The sequence below is a fragment of the Pimephales promelas genome, chromosome 22, assembly GCF_988280905.1.
Source record: "Pimephales promelas chromosome 22, fPimPro1.hap1.1, whole genome shotgun sequence".
NCBI lineage: Eukaryota > Metazoa > Chordata > Actinopteri > Cypriniformes > Leuciscidae > Pimephales > Pimephales promelas.
The window spans coordinates 19,029,050-19,046,682 of NC_142790.1; the positions used below are offsets into that span (position 1 = coordinate 19,029,050).

At 38.1% G+C, this 17,633-nt stretch overlaps 1 protein-coding gene across 3 annotated transcripts; it reads left to right on the forward strand.

Moving 5' to 3' along the window:
• The first annotated feature begins 2,176 nt into the window (after nucleotides 1–2,176).
• Nucleotides 2,177–17,559, forward strand: LOC120476024 (xin actin-binding repeat-containing protein 1). 3 transcript variants are annotated; one of them, XM_039666934.2, is made up of 9 exons: nucleotides 2,233–2,335; nucleotides 3,344–3,520; nucleotides 4,123–4,180; nucleotides 4,259–4,684; nucleotides 4,763–4,850; nucleotides 9,286–9,431; nucleotides 10,300–10,341; nucleotides 16,552–16,682; nucleotides 16,988–17,559. In XM_039666934.2, the coding sequence occupies exons 2-9, from the start codon at nucleotides 3,396–3,398 to the stop codon at nucleotides 17,136–17,138; spliced, it is 1,167 nt and encodes a 388-aa protein (XP_039522868.2). In that variant the 5' UTR covers nucleotides 2,233–2,335; nucleotides 3,344–3,395; the 3' UTR covers nucleotides 17,139–17,559. The 3 variants fall into 3 exon arrangements, with proteins under 3 accessions (XP_088981665.1, XP_039522868.2, XP_039522866.2); XM_089125539.1 differs by lacking the exons at nucleotides 16,552–16,682; nucleotides 16,988–17,559 and adding an exon at nucleotides 10,970–15,657 and having other exon boundaries at nucleotides 2,177–2,335; XM_039666932.2 differs by lacking the exons at nucleotides 2,233–2,335; nucleotides 3,344–3,520; nucleotides 4,123–4,180; ... (4 more) ...; nucleotides 16,552–16,682; nucleotides 16,988–17,559 and adding exons at nucleotides 10,352–10,852; nucleotides 10,970–15,657.
• The last annotated feature ends 74 nt before the right edge of the window (nucleotides 17,560–17,633 follow it).

The following is a 17,633-nucleotide window of genomic DNA, read 5'->3' on the forward strand; positions in this document are numbered from 1 at the left end:
AACCCAGGATTAATGAGAAGTAATTTCCCTACTTTAAAACTATCTCACAGTACATTTGAGAGTGTAAAATCTGGCAAAGCAAACTGCAACAGGAAAATAATTCAAACTTTGTCTTTAATTCAAACGGCTGTGAAATTCTGCCTTTATTCACAATCCTTGGTCCTTTTTCTCAATTAAAAGCTTGAGGTTTAAAATATAAAGTACACTCTTAGAAGAAAACGTTCTATATTAAAAGATTATGTCGGATGCTTCAACCTTTTAGGGGTTCCCACCATGTGATCATTTTATCGATTTAGTTTCAATTAATTAATATAGCTTGAATTCATTTTTGGAATAAAATTTTTATGACTTATACGGACACATATTTAGTATGTGTTTTGTGGTCTTATTTCAGCACATTTCATTTTATTTTATTTTAATAACCACGCATAAACATTATTCTCTTAAAAATACAAACATTTACATACACGTTGCTCACATATTATGGTAGCCCTTCTTGTGCTATATAGAGTGAATTTACACCTTTTCCATTAGCGTGTTTATAAATAACTGAAAAAAGCACGGATGTCAGTGCATGTCAAAACATCCCAAGGACCCCAACTACACCTTGGTCCCCAGGGGGTTAACATGTCTTTGCTGGGTCCATCCAGAGTGCCTGGGATCAGCCATCACGGTTTCAAAGCACTGAAGCACAAAAAACAAGACCAAAGCACAAAGAAGTGATTATATCAAATACATGCTAAAATCCGTCACACTCATTAGCAGAATGAAGTATGCAGATTTTGTCCACTATGTAACTTTGGACTCACAGGTTAATCCATGCATTTCGTAATTGGTTTCCTGCTTACTAATAAAGAACAGTGTGTACAACTTAGACACAGCAAAATGCATTTAAGTCTCATAGCTGTTTTCAGCGGCTCTTTTTAAGATGGAATGAGATGCCACGCCGGCTCTGGGACTCGGGACTGACCCCTGAACATAAGTGTCTAGAGCAGGCTCAACCCAACAGGGGCAAAAGTCAAATGGAAGCTTGACCCTAATAAGAGAAGACATCAGGGGTCCCACAGAAGTGACCTGGGTCATGGTGCAGTCTAACCATCTGTCTAACACCTATCACAGCATCTAATGATGTATTGCAGAGAAAGCCTTCAATGTGAACATGATAAGATTAAATATTTAAAATATTAACTCAATACATCACAGCGCGCAGAAATAAGAAAGCGTTCACGTCCTCATAGAACTCGTAATGACAACTTGGATTCCAAGTTGCTCTAATGGATTGTGGATCGCATTCAAATATTTCATCCAGTTGACTACGGTGACCACGGTTGACTACGGTAGCCTCAGGATAAGAGCCAGAGACCCTTAAACCTACCCATACCACTTAACCAATCCCTAACCGTACCTGTATCCCACACTCTAAAAAAATGCTGGGTTGTTTTAACCCAATTTTGGGTCAAATATGGACAAACCCAGTTATTGGGTTAAATTTACAAATTGCATTTTTAATCCAACATATGGGTTTGTCCATATTTGACTCCAAATTGGGTTAAAACAACCCAGATTTTTTTTTTTTTTAATAGAGTGCACCAGTGTTTTTCAATGCAAAGTAAACAACAATCAAACAATTATTTTTGATGCAATTACATAGTAGTTAATGACACCTAAATGTACAGTTATCATGCATAAGAACACACAAACATACAGATAACATACTGTTCCAAAAAGGAAAAGAAATACACATATTCTATTGTTATTCAAGCCTATTGTACACTCTAAAAAATGCTGGGTTGTTTCAACCCAAATTTGGGTCAAATATGGACAAACCCAAATGATGGGTTAAAAATGCAATTTAAAAAAATTACAGTTCAAAGTGAAAATTGAAGTTGAGTTGAAAAAATTTTATTACATTTTTAACCCAACATGGGTTTGTCCATATTTTAACCAAATTTGGGTTCAAACAACCCAGCATTGTTTAGAGTGTAATATTTAATTCAATTATAATGAATATTTGAATGTGATGGAATCATGCAAACCGCCAGGCCTGAGGAAACCCATCTTTATGCACATATTACACTATGTATTGGTAGAGATGACATGTAACATTATGCAACTTTTAATAGTAAGAGCCATGTGTTTTATTGATGGCAATCACAATTTTTCCAACCAACCCTTTTTACAGGGTGCAAACCTTCAGGAGGCAGTTTTCCCAGAGTCAGGTGTAATAAACCAGCCAGACTTTGCCCACAGATTCTGTCCTGTGAGTTCCCCGCGTGATGCACAGAGAATTGTCGCTAGGCATCTGTCAATCGAGTGAGCAACAAGCTTTTCAAAGGTAAAAATATTCTCTTATTTTATCCATTTCATGTCAAAATCTAAAAAAAAATGTGTCCGGTTAAAAAAACAAACTGTATTTAAAACCATGATTAGGCCTATTTAAAATATTTGGTGTTCTTTTAAGCGTATACCAATGGATTACTAGCATTCTGTAAACAAGAGATGGTTAATTATCAGTTAGCAGATGAATTATCAGCACTGGCAATGATTAATATGAGTAATGTGCCATAGGTCAGTTAATCAAAGATGTTATATTCTGTATCATGGTTGTAATTCATGAATGTTTTGGAATACAGTCCTAAAGTTGTTGTTTTTTTAAAGAAAGACTTCTGATTATTGCAGTGAAAGTAGCTTCAAAAATGAAAGTGTACAATGTAAAGCAACTGTACTTAACTAAACATTTATTATCTTAAACACTCTAAAAATTGCTGGTTGTTTCAACCCAAGTTTGGGTCAAATATGGACAAACCCAGCCATTGGGTTACATTTTTTTATTACATATTCGACCCAAAGTTGTATTAATACAACCCATCATTTTTATACTGTACACAATGTCCAATTTATTTTGGTGGTCCACTTTGCAACTACATGTCAACTAACTCTCATTAGATTATTAGTAGACTGTAGGAAACGATACCGTTATCATCTCCGTGTAAACTACAAAAACGTGAATTTGTGAAAACGATGATGTTGTGTGTATTACGATCTATGTGACATCGCCAACTACTGGCCTGGCATGCAAAATACAAAATCATAACTGTTTTTAGTTGCGTTTTGAATTTGAACATAAACACAATGGAATGGATTTGGAGTGTTTAATCTTTTGAATGATACCTGTGATGATTACTAAAATGTGTTAAAAAAAAAAAAATTAAATAAAAAAGGCGTCCAACTACCGGGACTGACTGTTAACAGGATAACTGCTTTTCCCATAACTGAAACCACTCCATGTGACTGAATGCCACAAATCTGTCCATGTCAAGACGCATGTGATGTGTGTTCATAGTGTGTAAGTTGGGACGTGGACAGAGGACAGAGTATTAGGTGAGGAAGAAGAAATGGAAGTGAAGAGCAGCTTGAGGAGGGCCCAGTCTCTCAGAAGTGTTTCCACTGATCATTTCGTGTCCTGGACAGAAACTGGACTCAGAGACAAGAGGAAGTCTGTCTCTCAGCTTATGTTACAGTGAGGAAGATGTTTCTCCTAACTATTTAAAGAAATTCTGTCATCATTTACTCACCCTTTTGATGGTCCAAACCTGTATGAATTGCCTTCTCTCTGGGACATAAAATGTGATGTTTAGCAAAAATGTCTGGGATGCTGTTTTTCATACAATGAATGAGGGAGGGGAAAGGGGGAAAAAAGGTTGTCAATGAAATTTGTTCACTATTTATATTCTAAGTGTCCTAAATCCATACAAAAACTTGATGGAATTTGAGTTGTTATTCACTGAAAATCATGTGTGATTGACTTCCATTGTATGAAAACAAACAGCTAATCCATTCACCTAAAGATATCCTATTGTATTCCACAGAAAATAAGAGATGAAATGTGTTTTGAAAAACATGAAGGGGAATAAATGATGACAGAATATCCAATTTGAGTTAAATAAATGAGTTTATACTTCTTTAATAAACACTTGATATAATTATCAATAATCCATTGGACTTGATGTTGATGTGTAAATAAACAGAAAGTGTACAGTTCGATTTTCCCAAGTCATTTTGAATTAAATGAAATTAAATCCAGGACTTTATCAGACCTTCTGAACACCATGTCTTCACCAGCTACCAAAACTCTCCTGGAAGAAAAACAAAAGTTGATTCAGAGGATATCAAGCACGAGGTAAAAACACCAAACCCCACATAAGCTTCTCTACTCTCTCATCCACTGCATTACCTGGTTTTCTAATTTCTCCCACAGGAGAGCAGGCAGATTGCACCAATTCCTGTCAGTGAGAATGTCGGCAGAGTTGAGACACAAGTGAAGAAGTCTGATGTCAAAGTGAAGAAGTCTGATGTTGAGACACAAGTGAAGACGACTGATGTCAAAGAGAAGTCCAGAGTCTCTCCTCTCTCCCGCAGTAAGTCTATGGGGAGCCTGCCTCAGCACAGACCTACGGGCACCACAGCACTCAGGGCGCTCTTTGAGTCAAAGGTCACCACTCAGCCTGAGTCCAAGACGGCACCTCGGTCAGTGGGTGCTGAGAAAGCCAAGAACACTACTCTTCCAATCACTCTTCCCAATAAGAAGGATGCTGAGGACATAAAGCCCCAAACAAAGGCAGAGGTTAATAACAGCCATGATGAACCAGAGAAATGGACCAAAGAGGTTCAAGTGATCACAAAGGTGAACAGTCAGACCTTACAGAGATGTGCATGACCAAGAGTCATCTGTATTTTACTGATGAAATATTTACTCTTTCAGAGTGAGAGAACAAAACAGACAATAACCCGATCTGATCGAAGAAAGACCATTTCTGGCATTTATAGCGAAAAAATAACAACTCCAGATGGTGAGTACAAAACGTTTTACATTTTATAAATGCCGCTTTTCCATGGCTCACTATCTATGTATGTGTATGTGTGGATGGATGGGTGGGTAGATGGATGGACAAATGATAGATAGACAGATAGACGGATGAATGGATTGATGGACAAATGATAGACAGATAGATTGACTGACTGAGTCCTGATTTAGGTAGGGTTAGGATTTGTTCAAAACTCTACACTCTACATAAAAAAATGCTGGGTTGTTTTAACACAATTTTGGGTAAAATATGGACAAACAGCCATTGGGTTAAAAATTTAACCCAGCCATTGGCTCATAGTTTGAGGTACACTCTAAAAAATGCTGGGTTGTTTTAACCCAATTTTGGGTAAAATATGGACAAACCCAGCCATTGGGTTAAAACAACCCAGCATTTTTTAGCAATAGTAATTGCAATACCTCAGCTAACACCACTATTAAAAATTCTACTTCAAGGTTACGTTTCATGTGTTGACAGAGTATCATGTGACCTACTGTAAATGACAAGAGCAAGCTATTTAGAATATCTTCCAAGACAAAAAGCCCTTTCTTTGGCAAAAACTGTCAAATAAAAGCACTGGTGAAATATAGAAAATAAACTTCACGTTAGCTTTTGATAAAACTTGGGCCACATGCGAGGGCTCTCCAAATTTTAACTGGGAAAACGCCTGACATCACAGCAGGAGCAACAACTGTTCACTATGAAAATAACGTGCTTTTTTTAGTCATTTCTGAGTGCTGGGTTGGGGCAGACTGGAAATATAGTGGTGTATCTCAACAAGTGATTGACTCAGCCTGGTGTAGCAATAGCAGAATAGCTCCTAAAATAGCTGGCTGGCACTTATCCCTCCATGAGAGCCGGACAGGGTCAGCTGTTCGCTGAACAGAAGCGGAGCCACAGGCTTGCTGACACACTCGGAGGACACATATGGCCGATAGACCCGTCAGAGGATCATTACTGAAGCAATAAAATAATTCAGATGGATTTGATTTAAGCTCATGAGCAAAGAGAAAGAGCACTGAATGGTGAGTTTATGTTTACACATTTTTTAAACCGTTAAATTGCATCAAATAGTGCGTGTGCTAAGAGGATTTCCCACATCATGTGTATTATAGAAGACACACTGTTGTGTAACCAAGGACATGGGATTTCATTATTCATTTTTGTTTTAAAAAAACAGGCTGGAAAACAAGTTAACCTTAACATTTTACTGTGCAAATAAATAATCGTATGTTAATTTTCAACTCACCAACATGCTGAAATTAGTTAAAGGTGATTTTTATTGGACACTTTGCTTCACTTGTCTTCATCAAATATTATTTATACATTGTTTTAAAGGAAATCTGTCTTGTATTGTTAATGAATAGCTGTTGGTGAACTGGACAGAAAAGATGATAATGTAATCAATAATTATGGAACCGAAAAATAATCTCATAATCATTGTGATACCTAGAATCAGATAAGTAACAAGAATGATTTAACACAGATCCACTCAACAGGTAAATTATTTACTACAATAAAAAATAGACTTTGCTAAAAATCAGATGAGTTTCTCTCCCTTCATGCTTTTAAGATACTAAAATACAGCCATGGTTGATTATAAAGCAATATTTTGCCCTTGGAAGAGAATATAAGTCTGACTCTGTACCCTTCTTCTCATTCAACCAAGCTGTGGTTCTCGACTGGAAATCCCACTCGTATCTGTGTCACAGAGAGTCAGATGTTTTCCAGCCTTCGAAATGCACTACACTGATCATAGCAGCTGTCCAACATTGCCACAATCGAGCTGACAGAGCAATAACCATCACCACATCCCTGTTTTAAAATGATGCACACAAAATGGATTTAATATTCATTTTAAAAAAGCGTTAATGGAGGCACAAAGGTCTCCTTTGGTATGGAAGTACCTTAGGGTCATACAAATAAAATTATCCTAAGACACAAGTGAGATCACACTTTGTATCAGAAATAAACATGTTTTTTCAAAAATGGCCGCCAATGCGCCGAAAATACTCTAGAGCCCATATCTTTCCTTCAGTTATCGCTATAATGACAAATTTAGTGTCAAAGTGTACATTTTGGGGTCAAGGAATCCAATGAAATTGGTTTCAAGTTTAAAAAAAATAATAATTTTCCCCATACCATGAAAATTGGGGGTAAATATGCACATTTCACATAAAAATTATGTCGTGACATCTCCATCATGTCGCTAGGCTACCTCCGGATCCCGCAGTTTTTTTTAGCCGCCCATTCCCACCCGCAGCAAAGTTCAAAGTGCCCGCTCCCACGTGATTTGCGTTGGGTCCCGCGGGACCCGACGGGACTCAATCCCAATGCAGCCCTCCACTCTGTGGCAACTGCTGCAACCTATCGAGGGACTGCTCGTGATGTAAGCACCAATGAGGCCGCCGGCGCCCTCAGACGTCACGTCCCGCTCTAATGGGCATGGCTTATGCCTATATAAGCAAGAGCTTGATAGGATGCTCCTTGGTTTTCATCGACTGAAGCGAAACCAGATGGTAGCACAACCAAGTCTTGGTTTGAGGATGACCTTGTAGTCATTAGGCCCAAACTCAAGGGCCGACGCGCTAACAGAAAGTGTGTGTAAGTCACCCATCCACTTGACCCGGCCGATAGCCAGGCGGTTTTCAACAGACTGTAAAGGTTTGAAAGGGGCACCCTTCATGGCCTTAAAGACCAAGGAATGGTCCCATATGGGAACCGAGGTGTGATGAGGAGGGTTCATCCTTCTAGCTCTCCTGAGGAAGCAGGCTACAAGGTCGTTCCTACCCAGTGACTGGCCATGTGAATGTTTGAAAAGCGCAGCAATTCACCTTTGGCTAAGCCACGCCCTAGAATGTAGATTGACCAATCACAGCGCAGCCAAGAACGAGCTCCCACAGAGGTCGGACACTTTTCAGAGCGCTCCATTGACTTACAACACAGGCGTCTCATATTTTTGGTCTCGGCAGGCTATTACCGTCATAGTTTTATCCAAAATATGGTTAAACGTTGTGCCTCGGGCATTTGTAACACAGATACGCGTTTCCCAGAGAGGTTGGAGGGGGGTGTCCGTCTTTTCCCTTCCCAAAACCGAAGTAAAATCCTGACAAGTGTCGTCTTTGGAAACTGTGGATGTCCTCAGTCAGCTAAACCCCGCAAAGATCAACAAGCACATCTTTTTTTTTACTTCTAACCTTACTGTGAGTGTGAAGTTATACTAGTTAGACCGTTTTATAATGTTTTAGGTTATGATTTCGGTTCTCATACCGGTTGTTGATACGCTAGCACAGTGTTTCCCAACCCTGTTCCTGGCGGCACACCAACACTGCGCGTATTCTTTGTCTCCCTAATCAAACACACCTGATTCAACTCATCAGCTCATTAACCCATCTGATTATGAGCTGATGAGGTGAATCAGGTGTGTTTGATAAGGGAGACAAAGAATACGCGCAGTGTTGGTGTGCCGCCAGGAACAGGGTTGGGAAAAATTGCGCTAGCACACGCTGCTACGTTATACTCGTGTAGTCCATTTGCTTTGTAAGAACGATTATAGAAGTGAATAGAGACCTACCCTGTTTTGCATGTTGTGTAACAGTGTTGCTCCCTGATATTGTTATGTAATTGTTGTGTACTTTGTTGTGTACTTTATTAGACTCCTTGACCACAAAAATGTACACGTTGATACCAAATTTGTCATCATAGCTATAACAGAAGCAAAGATATGGGCCTCTCAAGAATGATTGGTGGCCATTTAAAAAAAATGTGCGCATATAAGAAACAAAATGTGATCTCACTTGTGTCTTAGGATAAATTTATTTCTATGGCCATAAGGTACTTCCATACCAAAGGGGACTTTTGCATCATGACTTGAAGTCAAAAGTTGCTTAACCTCTCTATTATAAGTCAAGGGTCAGGATTTTCCTTAAAAATGTACAATATTAAAGTAAATGACTGTGATGCATGAATGATTTTGAGAAATAAAGAAGGTAATAATGTTTGGTAATAATTAGAATCATTGAGAAAACTCAATGTATTTGGGAGTACTTATGTTCGCTGAAAGTCTAGATAAGGGGGTCTCTGGATACGAATCAGTCAATAAATTATAATAATCTTTCATAATTTACTGTTAAATCTAAAAGCCCTGCTAAAAGCTTGCTGGGTCACTGATAAAATCTCTCACAAAACTAACAAATATTATGCCTGACCAATCGCTCACCTCCCATTGAAAGACAAACTTTTCTTTTGAAATCAATCTCATATCTGACAGTTAAGAATGTCTTTTTGCCCCCCTGATGCGTGCGCCTGGTTGTAAAAGCACAGATGTTGACCTTGATTTCATTCCTTCATTCAAGAAATTAGGAGTCAAATTTTGAGTTACAATAACCATATCGTGATTCTGATCTTTCTGCTGTTACAGAGGATAAAAGAAGGTCGGTCGGAGACTTCAGAGACAACTCGGCTCTCTACGAACTGGAGAAACCCTCTATTTCAGTCAAAGCATTGTCTGCACTATATCTGTCAAAAGTGGCAGCTGCAGAACCAGCAGGAAACCTCTTGAAACCAGTTAGTACTTGTAGCTACTTTTGGGGCCAGGGGGATAAGACAGGGTAAGGCAGCAAGAAAATGCTGCTAAATTGACTGCTTATACAACTGTGTTCTGTTTATCAGTGTCCAAGGAGCATGCACTGTAAAATAAAAAAAGTTGCTGTCTTAAATTAAAGTGCATAACTTATGAAAAAAAACGTTCTGATTAATTAAAGCAATGCAAAAACATGTCGTCATAACGTAATGATCAATAAGTTATGACAACATATTTTTTCATTGCTTTTACTCATCAAAATAAGTCAGTTTAATGTAATTTAAAGGGACAGTTCACTTTGAAATTCTTTTTAGCTTGCCTCAAGGGCATCCAAGATGTAGGTGTCTTTGTTTCCACAGTATTTTTAATTTTGATATTTTTAGGTCAAACTGTTCTTGTCTATCAGTCATATAATGGAGGTTTATGGGGTCTACCTCAAAGAGCATGCACATAGAAGTCCAAATTAAACCGACAGACAAGAACGGTTTGACCTAAAAATATCAAAATTGAAAATTCTGTTGAAACAAAGACACCTACATCTTGGATGCCTTTGAGGTAAGCTAAAACATATAAAAAAATAATTTCAAAGTGAACAATCCCTTTAAGTTCAAACAACTTAAATGTCCAAATTTATTGTACTCTTACTTTAAGGCAGCAACTTTTTTTTACAGTGCATATATTATTACTATAGTATGTTCTACTTTGGAAAAATTAAGTTATTAAAATCAGTTCAGTTTTTTTTTTTTTTTACAAAAGATTTTTTCATTTTTTTTATAAAAGTTCAACTTGAAATTGAATTTGCTGTTTCTAATCAGACACGTTAGTCATTTCCTTGATTTTTGTCTGTTCTAGTATCCCACTTCTCCAACTGGAAAAAGGCCAAAAGCAAGCAAGGTAAGGAAACATATTTTTTTAAATATGTACTTTAATCTAGTGATAAAATTGGCTTTATCAAGTACAAACTAACCCCTGATGTGAACTCTGTAAAAAAATTATAATATTGTCAATAAATGTGTTTTGTTCAAGATTAAGTACATACCATAATATATTGCACTTTATTCTTGAAATAAAATTGTTGGCTATTTTAGTTTGTGTCTTTCTGTAATTGCATACTCAGTAAATAACACATTGTAGTAGTGACCCTTTTGATACAGTGTCTGAATTAAATTAACAACATTGAATTTGCAGCGTTTGATTACCTACTCATTTAACAGGACAGAAAATATCTTTTGGGTGTCTTTGCCGGACTTTGTCTGTTTCTTAATCACCGGTCTCATACTAACATGAATGATAATGTTCTCAACTGCCTGTATTCAGACTGCTGAAATTAATAACCATTAGAAACGTTAGGCGCAAAACACTCGTTTTCTTTGGCATGCGGTTTGGCTTCTGTACAGTTCAGCAGGTATGTTAAACTTCTTAACTATTTGTGTTTGCTTAGAATTAATCATAACCATTTGAAATGATAGGTTAATATATTAGCTACAATAATCTAATCTGGTTGTCATTTTTTTACTCTAAGATGGCTGAAGGTGCACAAAACAGCATAGCATATGCGCCTGAATCAAATCCATCTACACATCATCCAGAAACCACTGTTGATGAGTATGAGCGAGCCTTTACTTCACCACCCCCAACAAGAGAAGTAATGTCCATTCTGCAACAACGCAGACAGAAATGCGAGCTTAGACGACTGCTAAAACACACTTATCCTGAGTTGAAAAATGTAGACAGTTTGGTTGAGAGGGAGATGGCTGATATTCTCAACATGGACCCAGTCACAGACACTGGATACCAGAGTGAGGTCCAAACTCGGTGCTGGATGTTTGAGAACCATGATATCAATTCAGTGGATTTCCACGACCAAAAACCACAGATGAAAAAGGAGTTTCAAGAGGGAGAAATCAAGAGAACCGTTTGTATGTTTGAACAACCTACAGCCAACCTCCTCAACGAAGAGAACAAACCCCAACTCAACGAATCCGAGGAAGGGACATCAGAGCAGAGCATCAGAGTGGATGTGAAAGCCACACGCAGAATGTTTGAAGCTCAATCGATGGATATTCTGAGAGACAGTCAAAGCCCCTGTCCAAGGAAAAACATTGTTTCTGAGGAGGAAGGTGGCTCGGTCTGGAAACCAAAGAACAATTCTGAAACTGATGGAAAACAAACATCAAACATTCACCATAACAGTGAAACCACTGATTTCATAAACACAAACAAGGTCTTTGTAGGTATATCTAGAGCAAAACAGGTCTTTGAAACAATATTACACGACAAGGAGAACATCTCGCCCACAAATGATAGCTGTAGCCAAGAGGAAGAACTGCTGAAGGCAAATGTAAAAAATAGAGCTCAGATGTTTGAATCAACTCCACTTGATAAGATCAATCAGCAAACCAAGGAAGAATCAGAAACCATCCTTGAGAACATGCAGGAAACTCTAGTTTCTTTATGCAACTTCAGTATCATGCATTCTGGTGGAACTATCCTTGAAGCTAATGAAACTGGCCATATCAAGAAAGCAAGATATCACTTCATACAAGAAGATACAAAACCAGAAATTGATGAGGAGGAGATAGTGACTGGAAACATAAAGAGCATCATGCTTCAGACGCTACCAGGAACAAGCCTGAACCCAACTGTGACCTTCCTAAAAGAGGACAGTCAGGGCAATGTGGAGATTCAGAAAGTAGATGTTCCCACTCACCAACTTCCGTTCACTCAAGATAAAGAGTGCATGACTGCCAATGTGGTGCAGATTACTGAAGATCTACTCAGTCAAGAAAAATCCATGAGGAAAGGCGTCTTAATACAAGATGGTACCACAGGAATGAGAGAGATAACAGTTTATGTACTTTTTATCCACAGTGAAGTAAAGGAGTTGGGTAAAATTGAGTGTAAATCCATTCCCCCAAGTCTAAAGATTGAACCAGAGTCTGAAAAGGGTGATCTCAAGACATATATTAGTTCATCTGAAAGTTCTTCAGCAGTATATACAAACAAAACTAGCAATGTGCAGCTATGCCAGAGCTGCATTGAGAAAGGAGACCTTGATCATCTAAAAAGGCTTCAGGAAACATCATCAGATGTAGATATAGGTGCGTCAGAAAAAACAAGTGAGATTATACCAGGTAATGTTACCCATTTCAAAGCCATTTTTACTAACAATATAGACAATTTAAGCTTCAAAACACAATCAGAAGAAAACAAGTCAAAAGTGTCACCAATAGAAAGTGTTATAAATAATGAAAATAATACAGAAAAATCAAACGAGGCTGAAATTTGCACCAACAGTGTGGGCACTCCAAGAATTCTCCAAGATCAAGATATCATGGATGATGGAGTAGTTCAAGCAGAACTTGTTGATGTAGTGGAAGATGAGTTAGTGAATCTGCAAACAGCAATTATGAATCTTCATCAAGCCACAATGGAAGCAAAAGCTCTTCAGCAGAGCATACAAGCACTTGCTTCCCAGACCAACCAGACCCAACAAATCTGTGACCTCGGTTCAGTAAACCATGAGTTTACGCATGTGAAAAACAATAATAATGTAAGTGTGAAAGAAGAGCTCTCACAGTTCTACGAAACTCAAAAGGAAGAAGAAAGTAAGGAGGACGCTATGAGGGGCAGCATACAGGCAGCTCTTGATTCCTTGGGAAAGTCCAACTTTAATGTCTCAAAGGGGGATTATAGAGCTGCAATGATTTATAGAAACTCTGCTAAAGGAATTACAGGACACAAACAAACAAATGTAGAAGAGTCAAGTAAAAGGACTAAAGAAAACAAGCCATCAACATATTCTCCTGCACCACTAGCTGAACAAGAGGCTTTAAAATCACTTGGTGAGAAAACTGACACAACCCAGTTTGAAAACAAACAAGTGACTTGTTCTCCTCTTCAGGTCTCCGTAGAAACACGTGTTAAAAATCGGAAAACTCCTATTGGACCCAAGCCGGCTATCCCACCTAAACCAGATCATTTAAAAATAAAGCCAAACCCTCTTGGTACTGGAACTGATGCATACCGTCTTAACAAATGCCAAGTCCCTACTACTGCTTTAAAATCACCAACTGAGCAGATTAAAGAACCTTCAAATCCCAAACTAAGCCCAGACCCAGCGGCTCATGAAGATGTACTCCGCATACAGCGTACTGATGCCAATGAACCTGAACCTAGTGATACATCAATGACCAACGCTGAGAGTCCTGAAAACAAAGAGCTAAATGACATACAGGTTGTTGAAGAACCTCCAAAGAGCTCCCCAGAAAGCATTGTCAGTGAATCTTCCACAGGATTTCATGGCACTCTTCAAAACTTCGGGCTAAAGCAGAGTGGTTCAGAGCCTCCCGTGAAACCTAAAAGAATCAAAATGGCTAAAGAAAATGTGAAAAACACTATAGACAACCCCAATAACAACTCCACCATTTTGGAAACCGAAACGGCACTGGAAATCAGTCCTTCTCCTCACAACAATGACTGCTTGGATAAGACCTGTAAGGTAGATAGCAACAACCATGAAGAAAACCAAAATAAAAGTGATGATCAACAAGTCAGTGGAGTGGTCAGACGGAAAAAGAAAAGCAGAGGAGAGACTGAGGATGAGCGAAGGCAGAGACTCTCAGTGCACATGGATGAAATCATGAAAGGAAACGTGCCGGCTGTCATGGAGATCTTCGGCAAGCTGAAAAAACAAGAGGAACTGAAAAACATACTCTCCAAAGTAGAGGAGATCGAAGAAGACACCAACAAAGTAGACGTGAGCTCGCTTAGAAACATTTTCGAGAGCGTACCGGATTGGGTTGTGCCTCGGGCGAAAAAGATCAAACCGACAATAGTCAAGTCGGAACATTTAGGAGCGCCAAGTGAACCTGAGGTGATGACATCCATGGAGGTTGCTTTTGGGGACCTCGAGAAAGCAGGTGCTGACATCATCCGTTTAAAAGACCAAACGCTTGCGAGACTCGTGGATATAGAGGAGGCCATTAAAAAGGCCCTTTACTCAGTCTCGACTCTGAAATCTGACTCTGACATTGTAGGACTCTCTGGTCTCCTCAGGGAGTCAATGGTGGCTGTACAAGGCTCACCTCCACCAGGTAATATCAGGAAAATCAGTATTGGGTCGAGCAAATCTCCAAAAGCTCAAAACAAGATGGGAAGGAGTGTTTCTGGACAGTCAACGGCACAGCAAAAGCCAGAGCTTTTTATTCCCACAACCAAACAGAGATCAACCTCACCAGCGTCTCCTTCGTTTATTTCCATTCAGTCAGCAGCGAGGAAGCCTACGGAGTTGCCATCGTCTCAGATCAGTCCCCTGAAAGCAGAACCGAAAGAAGAGGCCAAGCCCCAGTGCTGCTGTAGTGTGCCTTCAGACCGCAGGCAATGTTCTGTCCCAAAGGGGGATTCCTCCAGCCCCCCGAATCCACAACGGCAGGTCAGTGTGCTGGAAGTGCAAACGATGCCTGAGGTAGAGAAGGTAATCGGAACAAAAACCATCAAAGAGAACTACGAGAGGACGGACTGCTTCGGCAACAAGTTCTACTCCTCGAAAACCTCCACGGTTGTGACAACCCAACCGGAAACAAAGACAACTTCTAGAAAGCTTATTACGAGCAGTCCAGCCACATCGGAAATGGTCACATACCCAAGAATCAACACACCTTTTATTAGAGAGGACCATCCCCCACTGTAAATGTGGCAAATTTATTTCAGTTTTGGTTGTTACATAAATGAAAGATCTAATAATGTAACAGCAAATGCATTTAAATGTACTGTTTTGCTTGGTTACTGTATCTTTCGTGGTTATGTCAGTATTGACCATTGTTATTATTTCAGTTTTGTGTGAATTAATATTTTTTTTTAACTAATATTTCCTTAGTATGTTGCAGTCATGCATGTTCTGATATTTCTGTAAATACAATATCATTTGAATTTCTGCCATATTTCTCAATAAAAGTAATAGAAAACGTGTCAGTCTAAATTTCAGTAAATAGGTGTTCTCATGTTTAATAGTTAAAGGAGTAGTTCACTTAAAAAAAAAATTTAAAAAAACTTTTGCTGATAATTTACTCACCCCCATGTCATCCAAGATATCCATGTCATTCTTTCTTCAGTCGCAAAGAAATGAAGGTTTTTGATGAAAACATTCCAGGATTTTCTCCATATAATGCACTTTATTGGTAACCAAACAGTTCAAGGTCCAAAAGACAGTTTCAGTACAAACTGCAAACTGTTCAAAGGGCTTTAAACGATTCCAGACTATGAATAAGGGTCTTATCAAGTGAAACGATTGCTCATTTAAAAAATAAGTTTAAGTTTTATAAGCTCAAATGGTCGCCTTGCTCTGTTCTGAGTGACTCTCCTGTTTGAACTCGTTCATCAAAATGAATTATTTTTTTTCAGAGTCATTTGGTTCATTCAACGAACGAAATGAACAAATTGACTCGGAAAAAGATTCGTTCATATTGATGAACGACTTCGAACAGGAGAGTGACAAACGTGCATCACAGAACAGAGCGATAATATTATATGATAATATTTTTAAATTGAACATTTTTATATGAATCACATCAGATGAAATGACACTTCATGAGATTTGGTTGACTGAAATGATCTACAGAAATATTCAATCAACAATCTGGTAACTTTATTTAGTCTTGAACAAACATCATTATGTCACACATATCTAACTGGCGAAACCACTCAACCACAAAGCAAAAAATAAATAAATAATAATAATAATAAAAAGGAAGGAAAAGTTGGCCGACTACAGCTCCAAAAATAATTCTCAAGGTGAGACTTTACGTTTCTTCACCTAAGCCTGAGAACATGAAATAAATATTTTTCTATTTTTGATGTGGACGGTGTCAACTTTTCATTTTTTCTTCTTTAAAAAAAAAAAAATTAAAATATATGAAAAAGAAATCTCATTCAGCCAATGTGAAGACAAAACACAGCTTGTGTTTTACTGAAAGAGTAAACATCATAATTTACACCAGTGTTTTCCAAAGCCCTCATAAAAAACACAACTAATAGCTTAAGTGAATTAAAAGGCAACATCTGACCCCAAGTCAGTGGTGTGTTAACCCTTTTGTGTGACTGTAGTTTCAGCCAGCAGCTCAAGAAACATGCTCAGCCTGTCTGAAACCAGTTTACCCAATGGAAAGAATGGCAGCTGATAAACTCATTTTTCACAAAACCTGTTTCTGCTGCAAGCACTGCAAAAAGAAACTGAGGTAAGAATAATATGGACATAGCTGAAATATAAACATTTAAAACACATAACATCTATAATCCTGCATGAGTGAAATCCCTTTGCAACAAGACCATAAATCACAGCAAATCATTTATTAGGCAGCGCTGAAGTTGCATTTCTGCACCAGTGTTTAGACTTTGCCTCTAAAGCCATTAACCTACTTTGCTGACACTGCAGCTGTTGCTTAAAACTGTTAATCTACAAATATGCACCCAATTAATGTGTTTTTTTTTTATAGCCTACAGATCATAGGAATATACTAAAATGTGTTTTGCTTGGTTTTAGCCATCAAAGCTATGCGCCTCTCTACGGGGAATTCTACTGTGTTTTCCACTATCAGCAGCTTTTCAAAAGGAAGGGCAACTATGACGAAGGTTTCGGCCGTCAACAGCATAAAGACCGTTGGCTACAGAGGAATGGCACTGACGTCATTTAAAACCACTGAACAAGTATATGGGCCGTAACCAGCAGATGGTCTTATGTAGGCAAATACGATTTTCTGGTCTTTTGTCTCTTGTGATTATGCATCAACACGTTTAAATCAAATAAGGATTTAATATTAACATAACATGATTTCACAAAGCAGTTTATGTCTATAAATCAGTATTCTATTCTAAAATGTTTATGTTCTTATCTTTGAGACCCTGATGTTGGTGTGTTTTATGACATCTTAAGATCATTAAAACTAATATTGTACATACTGACTGATGTATCTCTATAATTTTAGAAACAAATGTGTCAAAAACATGGATATGTCTGGGATAAAAATCAAATAAGAGTATTTGTACATAGTTTTTATCCCCTGTTTCACAATTAAATTACTGAACTTATAAATAAATGACCAAATTATGTCTTTATTAATGGCTTTCTAGTTTTTTGTAGCATCAGTATGAAAAGTATTGGGGAAAAAAACACTCCTGCATGCGTTGAA

Excerpts from the sequence above, each read along its gene's own strand:
- LOC120476024 (XM_089125539.1), top strand. The coding sequence starts at position 3,396 with ATGGAAGTGAAGAGCAGCTTGAGGAGGGCCCAGTCTCTCAGAAGTGTT. Across the intron at positions 3,521-4,122 it reads GTCTCTCAGCTTATGTTACA|CTACCAAAACTCTCCTGGAA; the intron begins GTGAGGAAGATG and ends TGTCTTCACCAG. Across the intron at positions 4,685-4,762 it reads AGGTTCAAGTGATCACAAAG|AGTGAGAGAACAAAACAGAC; the intron begins GTGAACAGTCAG and ends TTACTCTTTCAG.